Source organism: Suricata suricatta, chromosome 17 (genome assembly GCF_006229205.1).
Source record: "Suricata suricatta isolate VVHF042 chromosome 17, meerkat_22Aug2017_6uvM2_HiC, whole genome shotgun sequence".
Lineage (NCBI taxonomy): Eukaryota > Metazoa > Chordata > Mammalia > Carnivora > Herpestidae > Suricata > Suricata suricatta.
The window spans coordinates 57119522-57135123 of record NC_043716.1 but is presented as its reverse complement, the minus strand read 5'-3'; the positions used below and the strand labels follow the sequence as shown (position 1 = coordinate 57135123).

The 15602-nt window shown below is 58.5% G+C and overlaps 1 protein-coding gene across 1 annotated transcript in view; it reads left to right on the top strand.

Annotated features, from left to right (window-relative positions):
• RNF213 (ring finger protein 213) overlaps positions 1-15602 on the top strand; it is a 98867-nt gene that overhangs the window by 6873 nt on the left and 76392 nt on the right. The window contains exons 4-6 of the mRNA XM_029927121.1: positions 1918-2135; positions 6547-6687; positions 15244-15472. Coding sequence (XP_029782981.1) covers positions 1918-2135; positions 6547-6687; positions 15244-15472 — 588 coding nt within the window. The remainder of the gene's footprint in view (positions 1-1917; positions 2136-6546; positions 6688-15243; positions 15473-15602) is intronic.

Genomic DNA, 15602 nt, shown 5'->3' with positions numbered 1-15602 from the left:
CTCATGGGCTGGCGGGGTAGATGGGGCGTCTCATGGGCTGGCGGGGTAGATGGGGCGTCTCATGGGCTGGCGGGGTAGATGGGGCGTCTCATGGGCTGGCGGGGTAGATGGGGCGTCTCATGGGCTGGCAGGGTAGATGGGGCGTCTCATGGCTTGCTTTCTCACGTCCCTAATCAGCAGGGAGGCAAGTGTGGTTTTGAGGGTTAAGAGGTCATTTGTGTTTCTTTTTCCCTGAACTGTCTCTTTGTTTTCTTTTTGAGAAGGTCATTTATTTTTAAGAAAATTTCCCACTGGCTTTCAAAGTCGTTGGGGCGGCTTGTAATGGAGGTGACCAGGAAGCCAGCGCCCCTGTGCTCGGGCTGCACACAGCTCCGGAGTGAGGGGGTTGGGTGGACGCAGGGCCCCCTCTCTGCCCCGAGCGGTGTCCCTCTGTCTCTTTGTCTTTGCCCTGCTTTGTCCTCAGGCTGGCTGCCTTCATGGAGGCATCGATCTGTTGGACCAGGAGGACAGGGGAGGGCGACAATGTGTCTGAACCCCAGGAGCAGCCCTCGCGGGCATCTGCACTTCCTGTCCGTCACGGGGGCAGGTTCCGCTCGGATCGGGCTGGTCAGGGGCCTCCCCACCGCGGAGGCTGGCGGAAGGGAGGCTGGTCGGAATCCTTCTAGCTTATCATCAAAGGAGGTGACCCTGGGCTGTTGTATATGATGAGAGCCTTCCCTTCTTTGGCATTAACCGCGTTGGGAAGGAAGGATTTTTCTCTCCCCTTCAAAATTCTTCTGGCCAGTCTGAAAAGTTAAATTGACACAAGACAGATCAGCAGGAGACCATCAAATTTCGTTTCCACATGATGAGAGATTCCAAAATGAGCCAAAGCAGGTGCTTGGGACGTCAAAGGGGAGAAAGAAGTCCCAGGAAGATGGGGAGGAGCGGGCGTGGTGCTGGGCCGCCCACAAACCGCGGGACACAGAGCGGACTCGGGTCAAACCGGAACTGGCCTCCCCGGCTCGCAGGGCAACGGCGCCAGCTCTCTGCGGTGACGGTGACGGCGACGGCTTCCTTCCTGGACCAGGGCCTCCGTCTAAATTCTTCTGGCTGCCGGGAGGGAGGAAGATCAGGATTTCTTCCTGCGTCTTTTAGGCCTTGATTGTTTTCAGCTTTAAATAATCTGTGTGCCAAAGGGGCCCATCTTGGGGCAACTTCAAGTTTTGAGTGTGCGAATTAGACGTTCCATGCATTTGTCACTAATTCTGAGTCCTGTCTGTTGAAGTCATTCAAAGGATGGCCCTGGAGGGCCTTGCATGTTCCTACGGTGAGAGCAAGGCCCTGGGGCCTGGCTTCCAGAGTTTACACAGGCTTGGAGAGGGAGGAGGAGGGGCTTCAGGAGGGAGACCCAAGCAGAAAGCCATCTGCAGTGTTGGGTGGGGGCTGATGTGGGCCCAGGTTTGGAAATAGGGCCCCGGCAGTGCTGGGTTTGGGGGGCTGCGTCAGGTGCTGGGGGCTGTGCGGGTGATGGGTGTGACCCTCTAAGCAGACCCGCCGAGGGGCGAGGGGGAGTGAAGGCAGGGGCCTGGGAGGTTTTGGGAGACCCAGGAGAGGGGCCGAAACAGGACACGGGGGTGGGGGAGGGGGGCAGGGAGCGGCGTATTCTGACTTAGAAACCGGAGGCCCAGGCCACCCTGCCCATGCTGACATCAGGAAGAGCCGGACACTCAGACTGCGCGTGCACCTTCCCTGGGCTGGTGCCAGGGTCCTGGGGCCCGCACGCCCACCGGGAGCAGAGGCTGTGCCCAGGGAGAGCGCACGAAGGGAGAGGGATGATCTGTCCGCAGTATCCAGGGAGGATCCAGGTTGTCCTCCATGATGAGCCTTGCTTTTCTCCGAGATGTGACCTGTGTGCCTGTCCCTGTCCCTTTGTAGATTCCAAGAACAACAGCCCCGAGGAGATGCCAGCTCCAGAGGGCGAAGCGGAGCACGGACAGGGTGGTCCCCAGGTGGCCCCGGCCCCAGAGGGAGACATGGAGCTCGGGCAGGAGCTGCGGGAGGACGGCGGCCCTTTCTTGTCCCAGGGCTCCCGTCACCTCCAGCAGGAAAGTCTGGACGAGCTGCCCTCCAGCGTCTCCAGGACCGGGTCAAAGGTGAGTATGCCCGGTCCCTGGTAGGGTGGCTTGGGGGGGTCCGCTCCCCACCTGCGTGCCAGGAAGCCGCTTCCTGGTGTGGTCACATCGGTGCCCAAATGCGGTACCGGTCCTTACTGTGGCGCCGTGCAGTGGCCCCCACAGTGCCCTCCCTGCCTTGCCCACTGGTGGCCGCACGTGTGCAGTGGCCCCGCTCCTCTGGGCCTGGCCGGCTGCACCGTCTCTGGGTTCCCGTCCCTCTGGGGTGGCCATCTTCCTTCGGCTCCGCCAGACCCGGCCGCTGCGTCTCCCGAGCTCCCGCCGCCTGGCTGTCCGGCTGCTCCAGAGGCCTCTTCCCACCTGGGGGTGTCCTGGAGCCCTGGGGACAGGCAGGTGCTCAGGAAGGACTCTCGTCCCCGCAGAGGTGGGGGCCGCTGCTGAGTGTCCTTCCCTCTCTCTGCAGGGGTCGGACCCCCAGAGCGCCGTGCGACAGGTTCAGGGAGAGCGAAGGGAGAGAAGCGTGTGTTGGAGCCCAGACCCAGCGGCCTGGGCGGGGGTGGGGTGGGGCGGGAGGGGGGGGGTGTCCTGCCCAGCGGGGGGCTTCTCTCTGCCTACAGCTGGCCGGTCCCTGCCTGCCCCTCGTGGAGGCCGGGCCGGGGCGGGTGTGCTGCAGGCGGTGGAGTGTGTGAGCGGGAGGGTGTGTGTGAGTGTGACGTGTGTGGGGAGTGTGGGATGTGTAGGAGTGTGTGGGGTGAGTGTGTGCGTGAGTGTGGTGTGGGGAGCGCGTGTCCTTCCCTCTGGCGAGTCGCGGTCCGGAGTAGGACGTGGGACATTGGAGGCTTGGCGCCGAGGTGAGGTGTGCATGCGCGGCTCTGTGCGTAAAATCGGTACTGAGCTCAGGACTGTTTTGTTGTTTTTAATTTTTAAATTTATTTTTGAGAGAAAGTGAGCACAAGCAGGGGAGGGGCAGAGAGAGGAGGGGAGAGAGGATCTGAAGCAGCTCCAGGCTCCGAGCCGTCAGCACAGAGCCCGACGCGGGGCTCGAACCCACGAACCGGGAGATCATGACCTGAGCCGAAGCTGGACGCTTAACCGACTGAGCCCCCCGGGCGCCCCTTGGTTTTCTTTTTTAACCTTGACGTAAACAGCGAGTTTAAGGCTCTTGGGAAACTAAGATGGGCGAGAATAATGAAGAATACTGTGAAAAAGCAAAGTCCTGAGAGGGGCTTACTGTTCCAGATCAGACAAAAACGTGGCACAAGAGGCAGAGTCAGTAAGACTGAGTTGTGGGGGCGATCGATCCCGGGGCCAGGGGCGGCCGCCTGAGTCCCAGCCTCGTATTGATGAGGGCAGTTGGGGAGGAGATACCTGAGTATTGATCTGATCTCTAATGGGGAAAAAGACTTTCTAGTAATTCAAGCAAGAGGAAGGAGTCCAAACAAAAGATTGGTATTTTTGACTCCAGAAAGGTCTCAAAAGAACCAAAGACCTCGTAGAATATGAGAAGTACACACAAAGGGCAAAAGGTCGAGGAAAAATAGAGAATATTTGTATTTACATAAAAATGTTTTTAGCAAAGGATGAGTTGCCTCCATATGTCAAGAACTCTTAGAAATGAAGAAGAAAACAGGAAGCAACCCGGTCGAAGAAAGTGGGTCAGCAAGAGGTTGTTACATCTATAAATGTCCGACCTCTGAACTCCAGGGTTGAAAATAAAAAGAACTGCAAGGTTTTGCATGGAACTTCTCAAATTAAAGAACCGATGTAACCCGAGCGCTCGCAGACATGGGGCAGCGCTCTCCCTGCAGCTGATGGAACCGGCGCGGGACTGCCCAGCAGCGCAGGCGCCTTGACCTGCTCTTCTTCTCTGACTTCATCGTAAGAGGAGAACCCCGGAAAGCCACCGAAGGGTCTGGAGAAGGTTGATCACAGCCGGGGCCTTCTGTGGCCAAATGCGGAACCCCCGGAGGGCCCTAGCCCTCCTTAGGGCGGTACCGACCTTGGCCTCCCAACTGCCACTTTCCCAAAGATTGAAAATGCGGGGAAATTCTTGCAATCAGATTAGATAACTAACTAACCAAATAAAAAGATTAAAAAAAAAAAAAACTCGGGGTGCCTGGGTGACTCAGTTGGTTAAGCATCCGACTTCAGCTCAGGTCATGATCTCACAGTTCGTGAGTTCGAGTCCCACATCGGGCTCTGTGCTGACAGCTTGGAGCCTGGAGCCTGCCAGGGATTCTGCATCTCCCTCTCTCTGCCCTTCCCCTACGTGTGCTCTGTCTCTGTCTCTGTCTGTCTCTCAAAAATAAATAAATGCAAAAAAAATCAAAACAAACAAACCTCAAAACCCAAGTAAAGTGATACCAGCAAAGGTGGCAGAGAAGGACTCCGAGGGCCTGTCCCTCCAGAGACGCACCATCAAGTATTGAGCGAAAGAGTAAGAATGAGGTTGATTGGACCTTTGGAAGATCTCAGTAACGGCGGTGACTTAGCCCTGGTGACGGCTTTGGGGGACCGGAACTCTGGGTCCCGGCGTAGGTGCCTGACGGCATCCCCCTGTGGGGTGTCCGATGGCGGTGGCCTGTGTCCTGACGGAGGGAGGGAGCTCCCAAGGGATCAGGTTTGTCTTGACCTCTGGGGTGCCCCGAAGTCCCCTGGGATCTGTAAGGTTACCGGGCACCAGCAGGTCAGAGCCGCTTCTGGACGGCCTGCAGGCGCGCAGAGGAGCAGCCTGCTGGGGGGGTGTGGGGAGACCCTGCTCAGAGGGCGTGAGGCCCCTTTGGGGGGCGAGAGAGTGGGGTGCTCGGACTTTAAAGTGACTCAGTGGTTTTTTTTTCTGTTACGTGACCTTCACCTCAGTGTGAAGCTGCTGCTGGCTTTGTCGCAGAGGGGGCTGCGGCATGCCGGACGCACACGGTCCCCTGCACATGCTTCCTTGCGCAGGACCCCCCCACGCAGGATCCCCCGGAAAAGGGGAGCTGGAGGGGAGCGAGCAGGCCGAGGCCGGCGGGGTTGCGTGCTGGTTCGCTCAGGGGGCTCGTGCCTGCACCCCAGCCCATGGCAACCCTACATAACCCCCCCAGGGCCAGAAAGCAGCGTGCGTGTGGTGGACAACAGGCCTGTGTGTGCAGCCAGGGGGGTGCTGGTGGGGGAGGGGCTCTGCCAGGGACGTGAGGGACAGGCCCCCAGCGAGGACAGGAGCCCGCAGGCCGGCTCCGCCTTCTGCCGAGGGAGTGAGTTCTTCACGCAGCAGTCGCGGAGGGTGGGGTGCGGGGGGGGGGGGGTTGTGGTTAATGGGGACGGTGGGGGCTCTCGCCACACCTGCCAGCCAGGTGACCATCTCTGCCAGGCCTTTCCTTTGGTGGCCCTTTGTTGCAGACAAACTGGATGCCTTGGCTGGCTGCCCCTTCCTTCCTAGGGGTTGCTGGATGTTTCCCTCCCTGGGGTGGCTTCCCCTGGCTGGAGGAGAGGGAGGCAAGGAGGTGGGGGGAGCTGGGGGGGGTTAGTAGAAGAGCCAGGCTGAGTTGGGTCAAAAGTGCCTCCCTCCCACAGCTCGCTGCTGAGGGGTGATGGAGGCGGCCTGGACTGGGCTTCGATCCCCAGGGGCCCCCTGCGGGCTCCATCCAGCTCCCCCATGGGTCCCGTTCCAGGTCCCTCTTGCAGAAATGGCCCTTCTTTTCCGCACGGATCCTCTGCCTTCCCCAGCACTTGGTCCAGAAGCTCTTGGCCTTTATCCCTTGTCCTTCCCCCCGCGTGGGGTGCCTGGCAGGCGCAGGGGCCCCCATGCCCTGGGCTGGGCTGAGGCCCGGCCCCACCTGCGAGGTCCTCACAGACTCTCCCTCATCTGAGCAGCAGCACTGCCCTGCCTGCCGGGGGGCCTGGGGCACCTAGCGAGCCCCTCTGCCTCTCCCCTGAGAGAAGGGGAGGCTGGAGGGAGGGTGAGGGGGTTGCCCTCTGGTCAGCACCAGCCCTGCTACCTGGGCCCTGCCGTCCACAGGGGCTGGCGGCTGCCCCCAGGCCCCAGGAGGCCGCGGACGCCTGGCCTGGCTCAGCTCTGCCTTCCCAGGAAGGAGCCCACAGCTCCCTCTGTGGGGTGGGCACCTGGCCAGGCCTGGGGAGGGAGGCTCGAGGAAGCTGGGCCTGGGCTCACACGCCCGGGAAGGTGGGTGTGCCCTCCTCGCCGGGCACCAGCTCGGGCGTGGGGCAGGTCTCGCCCCTGGATTTCCTCAGGCCTGTCCACAGGGCCCTTCTTGGGTCTCCTACCCTCCCCCCGCCAGGGACGCACTGCCTGCTGGTCCCCATGGCTGGTGGGGCTGGGGAGCCCTCGAGAGATGGCGTCCGCGCCTCGGCCTGAGCTGGGGCTCCGCTAGGGCTCTGCCCGCATGCTGCCCATGGTCCCCCTGCCCGTCTGAAGGGGGTCGTGTTTCAACAGGGAGGTGCCTCAGAGGCTTGCGTGGATGAGGCCGACGGCACATCCGATGAGCTGGAGGCTAATCACCCTCCCAGCAAAAGAAGAAAAGAGGACCCAGCCCTGCGTCAGGTCGCCGCCTCGGCCTCTGCAGACGCCCCGCAGGTACAGGCATGCTCGGTGCGCTTGCGAATGCCGGGCTGGTGGCCGCTCGGGGCGAGCAGGCTGTCGGCTCGTGTCCAGCGGAGTCTGTTCGCTCGGCGCCTCTGGGTCCCGTGTTGGTGCCTCGCGAAGGAGTGCAGGCTGCCCCGGTGTTCAGGGTGTTGGTGCTCTGGGGACCGGTGGCGGTGACTCGCTGAAGCTTGGGTGACGGATGGCGTTCTTTAGCAACAGGGTATTTTTAAATTAACGCGCGCACGCTGCCCCCTCTTGGACGTGGTGCTGCGGCACACTCGGACGCCGGCCTAGTGTGAGTGTGAATGTTTTATGCGCTGGGAAACCGAGAGAAGCTTGATGGAGGTATTTGCCTCATTTCGGGAGTCCGGATCCAAACTCGGAACGTCTCTGCGTGCACGCACTGGCGATGCCTCTCGGGGTTGGCCCTTGTGGTGGAAGATGGTTGTGGGACATTAAGTTTCGGCTTCATCGTGTGCCCCCCCAGCTCGTCCGTCCACCGTTTTATTTCTTGGGACACTGTCTGCTCACGCATGGGGACAGGCTCCTGGCCAGACCTTCTGAGCCGGACAGGATTCTCTGCATGGGAGCGAGCAGAAGGGCCCGGGCTGGGGGGCTCCAGGCCCAGCCCCTGCTGCGGCTTAGAGGACACCACAGGTCACCGGCTCGCGCTCTGAACCCGGGGGTCAAGTGTACGCCCTGCTGAATTAGCTTCTAGATTCTGGGAGTTAAAATCCTGACTTTGTTAATTTTCTACAGCAATTTTAGGGATCTTGAAGGGGGCGCCCAGGTGGCTCAGTCGGTTGAGCATCTGGCTTCGGCTCAGGTCGTGATCTCACGGTTCGTGGGTTCGAGCCCCACGTCGGGCTCTGTGCCGACACCTCAGAGCCTGGAGCTGCTTCAGATTCTGTGTCTTCCTCTCTCTCTGCCCCTCCCCTGCTCACACTCTGTGTGTGTCTCTCTCTCAAAAATAAATAAATGTGGAAAGAGTTTTTTGGAAAAAAAGATAAAAGGAATCTTGAAGGATTCTCTTACATACAAGGGAAGGTAGCGCATATGCGCAGTGACTGCGTTTTTGCTCGTGAGCAGAAGCACCGAGGCCTCACATGCTGAAGTGACGTCCGTGCGGTTTGTTCTGTGTGTCACTTTGCAGAGCGAGACCTTCTTCCCTGAGTGAGATGACCGCGGCTGGGGAGGAAAGGGTGCCCTCTACCCTTCTGGGTCCTTCCGCTGGCCTAAGGCTCAAAGGGACATGAGACAGATTACGGGGAGAATCTCAGAGAAGCTGAAGAGCATAGATCCGTCCTGCGCACCAGGGAGAGACCGGGGAGGGGGCGGTGACCCCGCAGCCGCCCCTCGGGACGGCTCGGCTGTGGGGGGTCAGCAGAAAAGCACGAATAAGGCCAGGGTGTTGTGCAGGTTCCAGTCCTGCCTTCTCCCCTGATCGGTTTCTGGAGAGTTGAGTCACACTCCTCTTCCCGGTGATGGAGCTTTCCTTTCACGTGGAAATACCTCTCACAAAAGGGTAATTTCTACTTGGTGTTTCAGAGCTTCTCCTGACTGCAGCTTCTTAAAAATAGCCCGCTTAAGATCGTCAATATGCCAAAGAGGCATATTTGCAGGTGGCAGATTTTCTCCCCTTTTGTTAAATCGATGAATTTAACAGAGCTTTATTGACCACTGGGCACTGGGTACCAGCTGTTGGGAGGTTTGCAAAGCAGGTGTGGTCTGTGGCAGGAGGGTTTAGATCTGTTAATTAACTGCTAAAGCACTTTCTTTTTAAAAAAAAATTTTTATGCTTTTTTTTTTTATTAATTTATTTTTGAGAGACAGAGACAGACAGCGTGAACAGGGAAGGGTCAGAGAGAGAGGGAGACACAGAATCCGAAACAGGCTCCAGGCTCTGAGCTAACTGTCAGCACAGAGCCCGACGCGGGGCTTGAACCCATGAGCTCTGAGATCATGACCTGAGCCGAAGCTGGACGTTTAACCAACTGAGCCGCCCAGGGGTCCCTGAGGCACTTTCTAAATACAGTGACATCTAGGGGCGCATGGCTGGCTCAGTCAGCAGAGTACCCACTCTTGGCCTTGCGGTTCTGACTTTGAGCCCCACTTTGGGAATAGCGATTACATAAAAATAAAATCTTTTGGGGCGCCCGGGGGGCTCGGTCAGTTAAGCATCTGACTCTTGATTTCGGCTTGAGATTGAGCCCTGAGTTGGATTCCACACTGAGAGCACAGACCCTGTGTGGGGCCCTCTCTCTCTGGCTTTGTCTGTCTGTCTGTCTGTCTCTCTCTCTCTGGCTGTGCCCCTCTGCCCTCCTTCTCTCTCTCTCTCAAAAAATCACTAAACTAAAAAAACTGTAAAATCTTTAAGTACAGTGACATCGATACAGGGCCTGGAGAATGGCCTAGGACGGCCTCCACAGCAGGTGGAGAGCCCATTACTGACAGGCACACAATCCAGAGGACCAGCCGCACAGCAGCATCTCCTCGGGAGGAGAGGCGGCAGTTTTAAGACCATAGAGATGTCGTCAGACCTCTCCGCTGCATCAGCCGACGAACATGCAAAACTGGTGTTTTTCAGTCCCTCTGACGTATAAATTGGTGAGAAGATCTATAAAGAATATAGAAGAGAAAAATCACGGGAGATTTGACCTCACGTCTCAGAAGCTGTAAACACAGCGGCGTCACATTCTAATGGAGTGACCGAGGCGGTCAGCGGCGGCGTGCGTGTGAACTGGATCGGGGCGGCTGAGAAACCAGCTGGTGGGCGTGTGAGGGGGGTGTTTGAAACACAGTCGCCCATTTGGAAACCAGAGCCCCCCGCCCCGTCATATTATACATCACAGTATATACCGGCCCGCGCGCCTGAGAGGCTCAGTAGGTTGAACATTGATTGGCCTCCTGACTTCCACTCCGGTCAGGATCTCACCGTCTCGAGGCTGAGCCCCGAGTCAGGCGGAACATGGAGCCTGCTTGAAATTCTCTCTCCCTCCCCGTTCCACGGTCAGAAAAAAGATAGCAGAGCGGCTCCGTATTTTAATGTAAAACAATACCCTAAAAGTTCTAGAAAATATGGGTAACTACTCGTTAGTTGTTATATAGGATTATATAAGTATTTCTAAGCTTCGTTAAAAAACCCCCATAAATGATAATAGGGCAATAATAGGGCAATAAAAATGTTCATAGATTTGGAGTCAGAGAAGACCATTCATTTCTTAAATGTAAAAGCCAACATTGGGGCGCCTGGGGGCTCAGTCAGGTAAACATCTGACTTCACCTCAGGTCATGATCTCATGGCTTGTGGGTTCGAGCCCCATGTCAGGCTCTGTGCTGACCGCTCAGAGCCTGGAGCTGCTTCGGATTCTGTGTCTCCCTCTCTCTGCTCCTCCTCTGCTCACGCTCTGTCTCTGTCTCTCAAAAATGAATAAACATAAAAAAAAAACCAACATAAAAGCCAACAGCCAGAATGCTTTGCAGCCTCTGGTGCAGGGTCGGCCTCTGGGGTTCCTGACTGACTTCCAGGAAATAAGGTGGTCAAGACAGCTGCAGACAAGAGCAGGTGAAGGACGTAAAAAGCCACTTACAGGACAGGAGCAAGTGCATCTAGGCCCGGGGAAAGGCTCAGCCCGAGCAGAGGACAGGGCTCTGCTGTCTGAGCAGGGCTGGTGGCCGCTGCCCTCGGGCCAGGGAAATCCTGCAGGCTGCTCGCAGGGGGGAGGTGGTCGGGTCCCCGAGGTGGGCTGTTACCCTGGGGGTCACCCTGCCCGCCCTCACACTCCCCGCCCACAGCTGTGCCCTCCCCGCCCATCCGGCTCTGCAGGACCACCTGCCCTGGCTGTGGCCACGCTTCCTTACGCAAGCCAAGCCGTTAAGTGTAACCAGCTGCAGAAGTGCAAGGTGGAGGGGTTTTAAAGGTGGAAACGGAGTGGAAAAGTGGAAGGTTTCTCAAGGCAGAAACAGGAGGAGGACATGATTAGGAAGCACGCATTGTTTTGCAGCAAGGCTGCCCTCTGACGGGGCGCAGAAGGGTCGAGTGGGCAATGACGTCACTAGTGCTGACCGGGTAATTCCAGGCTGAGTGGTTAAAGGTTACGTTGCTGGAGGTTAACACTGCAGTCAGCGGGGCACCTGGCTGCTCCGCAGGTGTGGGCCTGCGACTCCATCTCAGCATCTTGAGTTCAAGTCCCATGTCGGGCACAGAGCCTACTTAAAAAAAAAAAAAACTGCAATTAGGTTGGGTGTGAAATCTTGCTGATGGGGAGCTTAGCACAAGCGACTCCATTTTAGGCTATGGTTTCTTTTTTAACACTTCCCTGCGGACAGTACCCCTCGTTCTAGAAAGCAGACATGAGGCAAGCACCTGCTCACGAGGTCGGACGTCTCCTGTCACCCTCCGTGACGGCTGGAGGGTCGGGCGCCTGCCACGTGGGGTCCTGCTGGACCATGCCACAGTGCCGCAGTCTGGAGCTCGGAGGATTCTGTGGCCTGAGTGGATTTAGGAGAGCTGGCAGCGTATGGGGCAAAGGCCACTAGGACTTTGGTTACCTGGGCTGACTCTGGGCTTTCGTAAGACAGAAACAACCGAATTTGAAGTTTGATTAACTATTAGAAATCCTTCGGTTGTGAAGAGCTGGCAGTCCGGCTCGGATGAATGACCGCGATGAGAGAGGTTCGTCACCAGCATAACTGGGAGAGCCTCGGGTCGGTCTGCAGGCAGGGCTTGATCGAGGGGCCCTGGTGTTACTCTCCAAGTGCAGGTGTCCCTGTGTCTTCGCTCTGCCTTCCTCATGTTGGTTTCCTCTTTAGCGTCTCAGTGGCTGCCGCTAGCACTGTAGACCTTTCTATCCTGTCACGGCCTCCACAGTCACCCCCCCTCCCGATACTGTAAGCAGGGACAGGTGGACACCTCCTCTAGTGGCCTCGAAAGAAGCAAGAGGAAGCGTCTCTGTCCCAGGCGGGGGGCTTTCATCAGACCTCACTGGCCCAGTTGGGTCAAGTGCCCATCACTGTGGTCAGGGTGATGGGTCCGCCCGGGAGCTGGCACGGAGGTGATTCCTGCGTGCGCCCGATGGCTGAGAGCAGGGAGCTTCAGGGACTGTTTCCTGTTTCCCAGACGAGGAGGTGTGGGAGGCGGCCAAACACGGTCACCACGGCGGCCCCTGCCCCTGCCGGGCGTGGGAAAGAGCCATGGTCACGGCAGTACTGGCGGCACCTTGCATGAGCCGCACCTCTGTGAGGTTACTGACCTGCTTTGTCCCATCTGGGCCTCACATGACGCTGTGATGGAGGGGTACCTGTCCTCTGCATGGGGAAACTGAGGCACGCCATGGCCGAGTAACCCACACAGAGTCCCCTGGCTGGCCTGCTGCGTGTGGTGAGCCGTGTGGGAACTGAGGCGGTCCCCACCCCCCCACGGCAACCCCGCTGTGGCCCCCGGAGGCACCAGGCAGCCTGACGGGCAGGGACGGGCCGATTGTGTCCCCGTTGCTTCAAAGCGATCTGGTCGGGCTTCCTCAGCAAATCCATGTGGCCGGGAGATGTGCCACATGGGCCTTGCTGACCCCTCTGCGTCCTCCTCAGTGTCCCTTTGGCAGTTGGCCAGTGTGTTGTTGAGAGGCTGGTGCTTGGTCCTCACGCCAACACTGGCGGGGGGGTCAGCCTGACCTTGCTGGTCCCTGTCCCCGACCCTGCGCAGCCTCCGTTTAGGTCCGTGGAGATGGCAGGACCGGCTCCCGCAGAAACAGCCCTGGCCCGACCGGGCTCCGGGAGGAAGTGCTGCACTTCCTTGAAAAGCCGAGGCTGCACGCCTTCCGTCCGAGCTTTGGGCGCCTCCCAGGTCCCCGCCGCAGTGGCCCTCCTGTCGCCCCCACGCCCTGCCGCGGTGCCTCTCCGGGGTCCCCGGCAGCACCCCCACCCCGTATCATCCTGATTCAGCACTTGGGTGGGTGGACAGGTGACCCCGCCCTCTATGCTGAGTGTCTGGGGGGCTCAGGGTTGTTTGACGGGGAGAGAACAGGGCACACGCTGTAACATTGGGTGCGTTTGGATGAAAAAAATTCCAGGGATTAGCACACTGATTTTTTTGTATTTAATTATCTTTTTTTTTTTTTTACCTTTATTTTTTGAGAGTCAGAGTGAGACAGAGTGTGAGTGGAGGAGGGGCAGAGAGAGGAGGAGACACAGAATCCAAAGATAGGTTTCAGGCTCTGAGCTGTCAGCACAGAGCCCCACGAGGGGCTTGAACCCACAAACAGTGAGATCATGACCTGAGCCCAAGTGGGACACTCAACCGACTAAGCCACCCAGGCGCCCCTCTGTTTTTTTTTTAAATGTTTATTTAGCTTTGAGAGAGAGAGAGAGAGAAACACGAGAGAGAGGCAGAAACAGCAGGGGACACAGAATCTGAGGTGTGCTCCAGGCTCCGAGCTGTCATCACAGAGCCCAATGTGGGACTCGAACTCACAAACTGTGAGATCATGACCTGAGCCAAAGCTTACCGGACTGAGCCGTACGGACATCCTAGTTAATTCGCTTTGGGCAGGGCACACCTGAGTCTGTGCGCGCGCGGAGCTGGCACAGCGTTTGAGTCCAGGGAGATGCACAGGGCTCCCGGGAAAGCCCCCAGGGTTCTGCTGCCTGCACGGCCTTGCGGTGCCCTCTGCCTCCAGAGATAGAACATTCCAGGCACTGGAAGGCTTCTTAGCATCCGTTCCCAGTCAGCTTCAAAAAGTGTTTTGATTAAATGTTAATCCTACAACAAAGGACATTTATAACGTCGAAGCGGCCAACAAGGTGACGCTCACCCCACCATCCCCTTCAACACGGGTATCGGGAGAGCCGTGGGCGTCCCCTCCCCGCTGCCCCCTGCCCGCCCCCACACCCGGGGGTGGTGACCCGTGCCCTGGACCTCAGCCCTCTGTCTGTGTGTGTTCTGATCTGAGGACTTTTACATTGTAGCGAACATGTTCCTGTCACGGTCTTTAATTTGGCCTTGAGGCAAATATCCGCACCCAGAACTCGCAGGATTACCGGCCAGGGTCCTTAGCGACACTCGTGTATAAAACTTGACTTCTGGCAAGGGAGCAGTTGAGGTCTCAGCCTGAGCCTTGTCTCTGGTGCGCCTGCCCCCACTCTGGAGCTGTGGACGGCTGCCTCGCACATACCCACCCCTTGAATGTCTGTTGAGGGGACCAGAAGTCACCTGGGCAAATATATAGCTTTTTCTAGAAGGATGTGGAGGAGCCTATAAAAAGCATGATAAAAGGGGCACCTCAGTGGCTCAGTCGGTTAAGCGTCCGACTTCAGCTCAGTCATGATCTCACGGTTCATGGGTTTAAGCCCCGCGTCGGGCTCTGTGCTGACAGCTAGCTCTGAGCCTGGAACCTGCTTCGGATTCTGTGTCTCCCTCTCTCTCTGCCTCTCCTTCCCTGCTCACAGTCTGGCTCTCTATGTCTCTTTCAAAAATAAACAAACATTTAAAAAAGAAAGCATGACAAAATAAGAATACGAAAAGACGCAAACAAGGTAAAGAGGGAAAAGACACCTTGTAAATGAGAAAAGCCAACACCCACGGTAGGATCTGAGCGCAGACGCCGGCTCCGGGCGAGGGCTGTGGGGTCCCCAGGGTCTCTCTTGGGAGGGACACTCGTCAGCTGCAGGGAGACGCACGGGACTTCCCGAGGAATGTGTTTAATGAAACAAAAATGTTCGGGCACCTGCAGAGGGCCAGGAAGGCTAGACACGGCGGGTGTGGCCGTGAACAAACAAGAGACCTAACATTCTGGAGCAGGAGAAAATAAATGGACGTCTGGGGTGCCCGGAGGCCGCCGTCTGGGAGGGCGTCAGGGACATGGGACCGAGTTCAGCAAGGGGGCGTCCAGTCCGGTCCGTGCTGGGATTTATTTAACTGATGGAGATGGCTGAGTCACCAGAGGGGCCCTGCCACACGGGGACGATGCTGGGGGGGTCAGGAGGCGGAGGAGCAACGGGGAGAATGCACGTTTGAGCAGCTTCGGGTTGGCTAGCGTGCGTGATCTCGGGCTCTGGGCTGTAGGGGCGGGTCTCTAGTCCTTTCGAACCCAGCCGTGGGGTGATGTCGGGCCGAGGGAGGTGAGTGGGGGTGTGGGCTCTGGGCTGGTGGTCTGCCTACGGGAGGGAGTCTCCTGCTCTCTCTCGGAATGCGCAAGCCCTGGTCGCCATGATTCGCAAGGCCCCTAAGCTGTCGAAGCATCATAAGCTACAGAAAGTAAAAAACCGGATTGGTCGCCGAGGCCAGAGCGGGAAAAGCCCAGGTGAGGCAGGCGGGCAGTGAGCCGAGGTCTCCCGGCCACGCTCCGGCCTGGGTTCCGGGCCAGCCGGTTTCTGGCCACTTGCAGACGTAGGGGCCCGGGGACTCTTTGTGGATTGGACGCAGCCATCTTAGTACGCGTTAGTGTCTCTCCGACTCGGCCTGCACCATCTCCTCCAGGAAGCCTTCCGGGCTGGGGACCACCTCTGAGATCCCAGGCCCTCGGGCGCCTCTGCCCTTGGCCTCTTCTACAGGCTCCAGCGGTCAGCAGTCCGCCCCTCTTAGAGGCCATTGGCTTCGTGGGGGAGGAGCAAGTCTTTTTCGCTCCTCGCGCCTGGCACAGGGTGCCCCCCAGGTCCCTCGCGCCTGGCACAGGGTGCTCTCGGCCTCGAGCTGAGTCGGAGAAGATGGCGCACAGGGCCGCGGGCCACAAGTCCCTGCAGGCCTCCTTCCGCCGGACCCGTGGTTCTCAGCCGGGCCGTGGTTCGAACCCTCAGCAGGCCTAGTGTAGACGCCGCGGCCGCCGGAGCCGGTCCGGGCAGCGCGGGTCTGCTCCCGCCGCCCCCTCCTCACCCGCCCCTGCCCACTTACCGTCCGCTCGCATGGCGGCGCG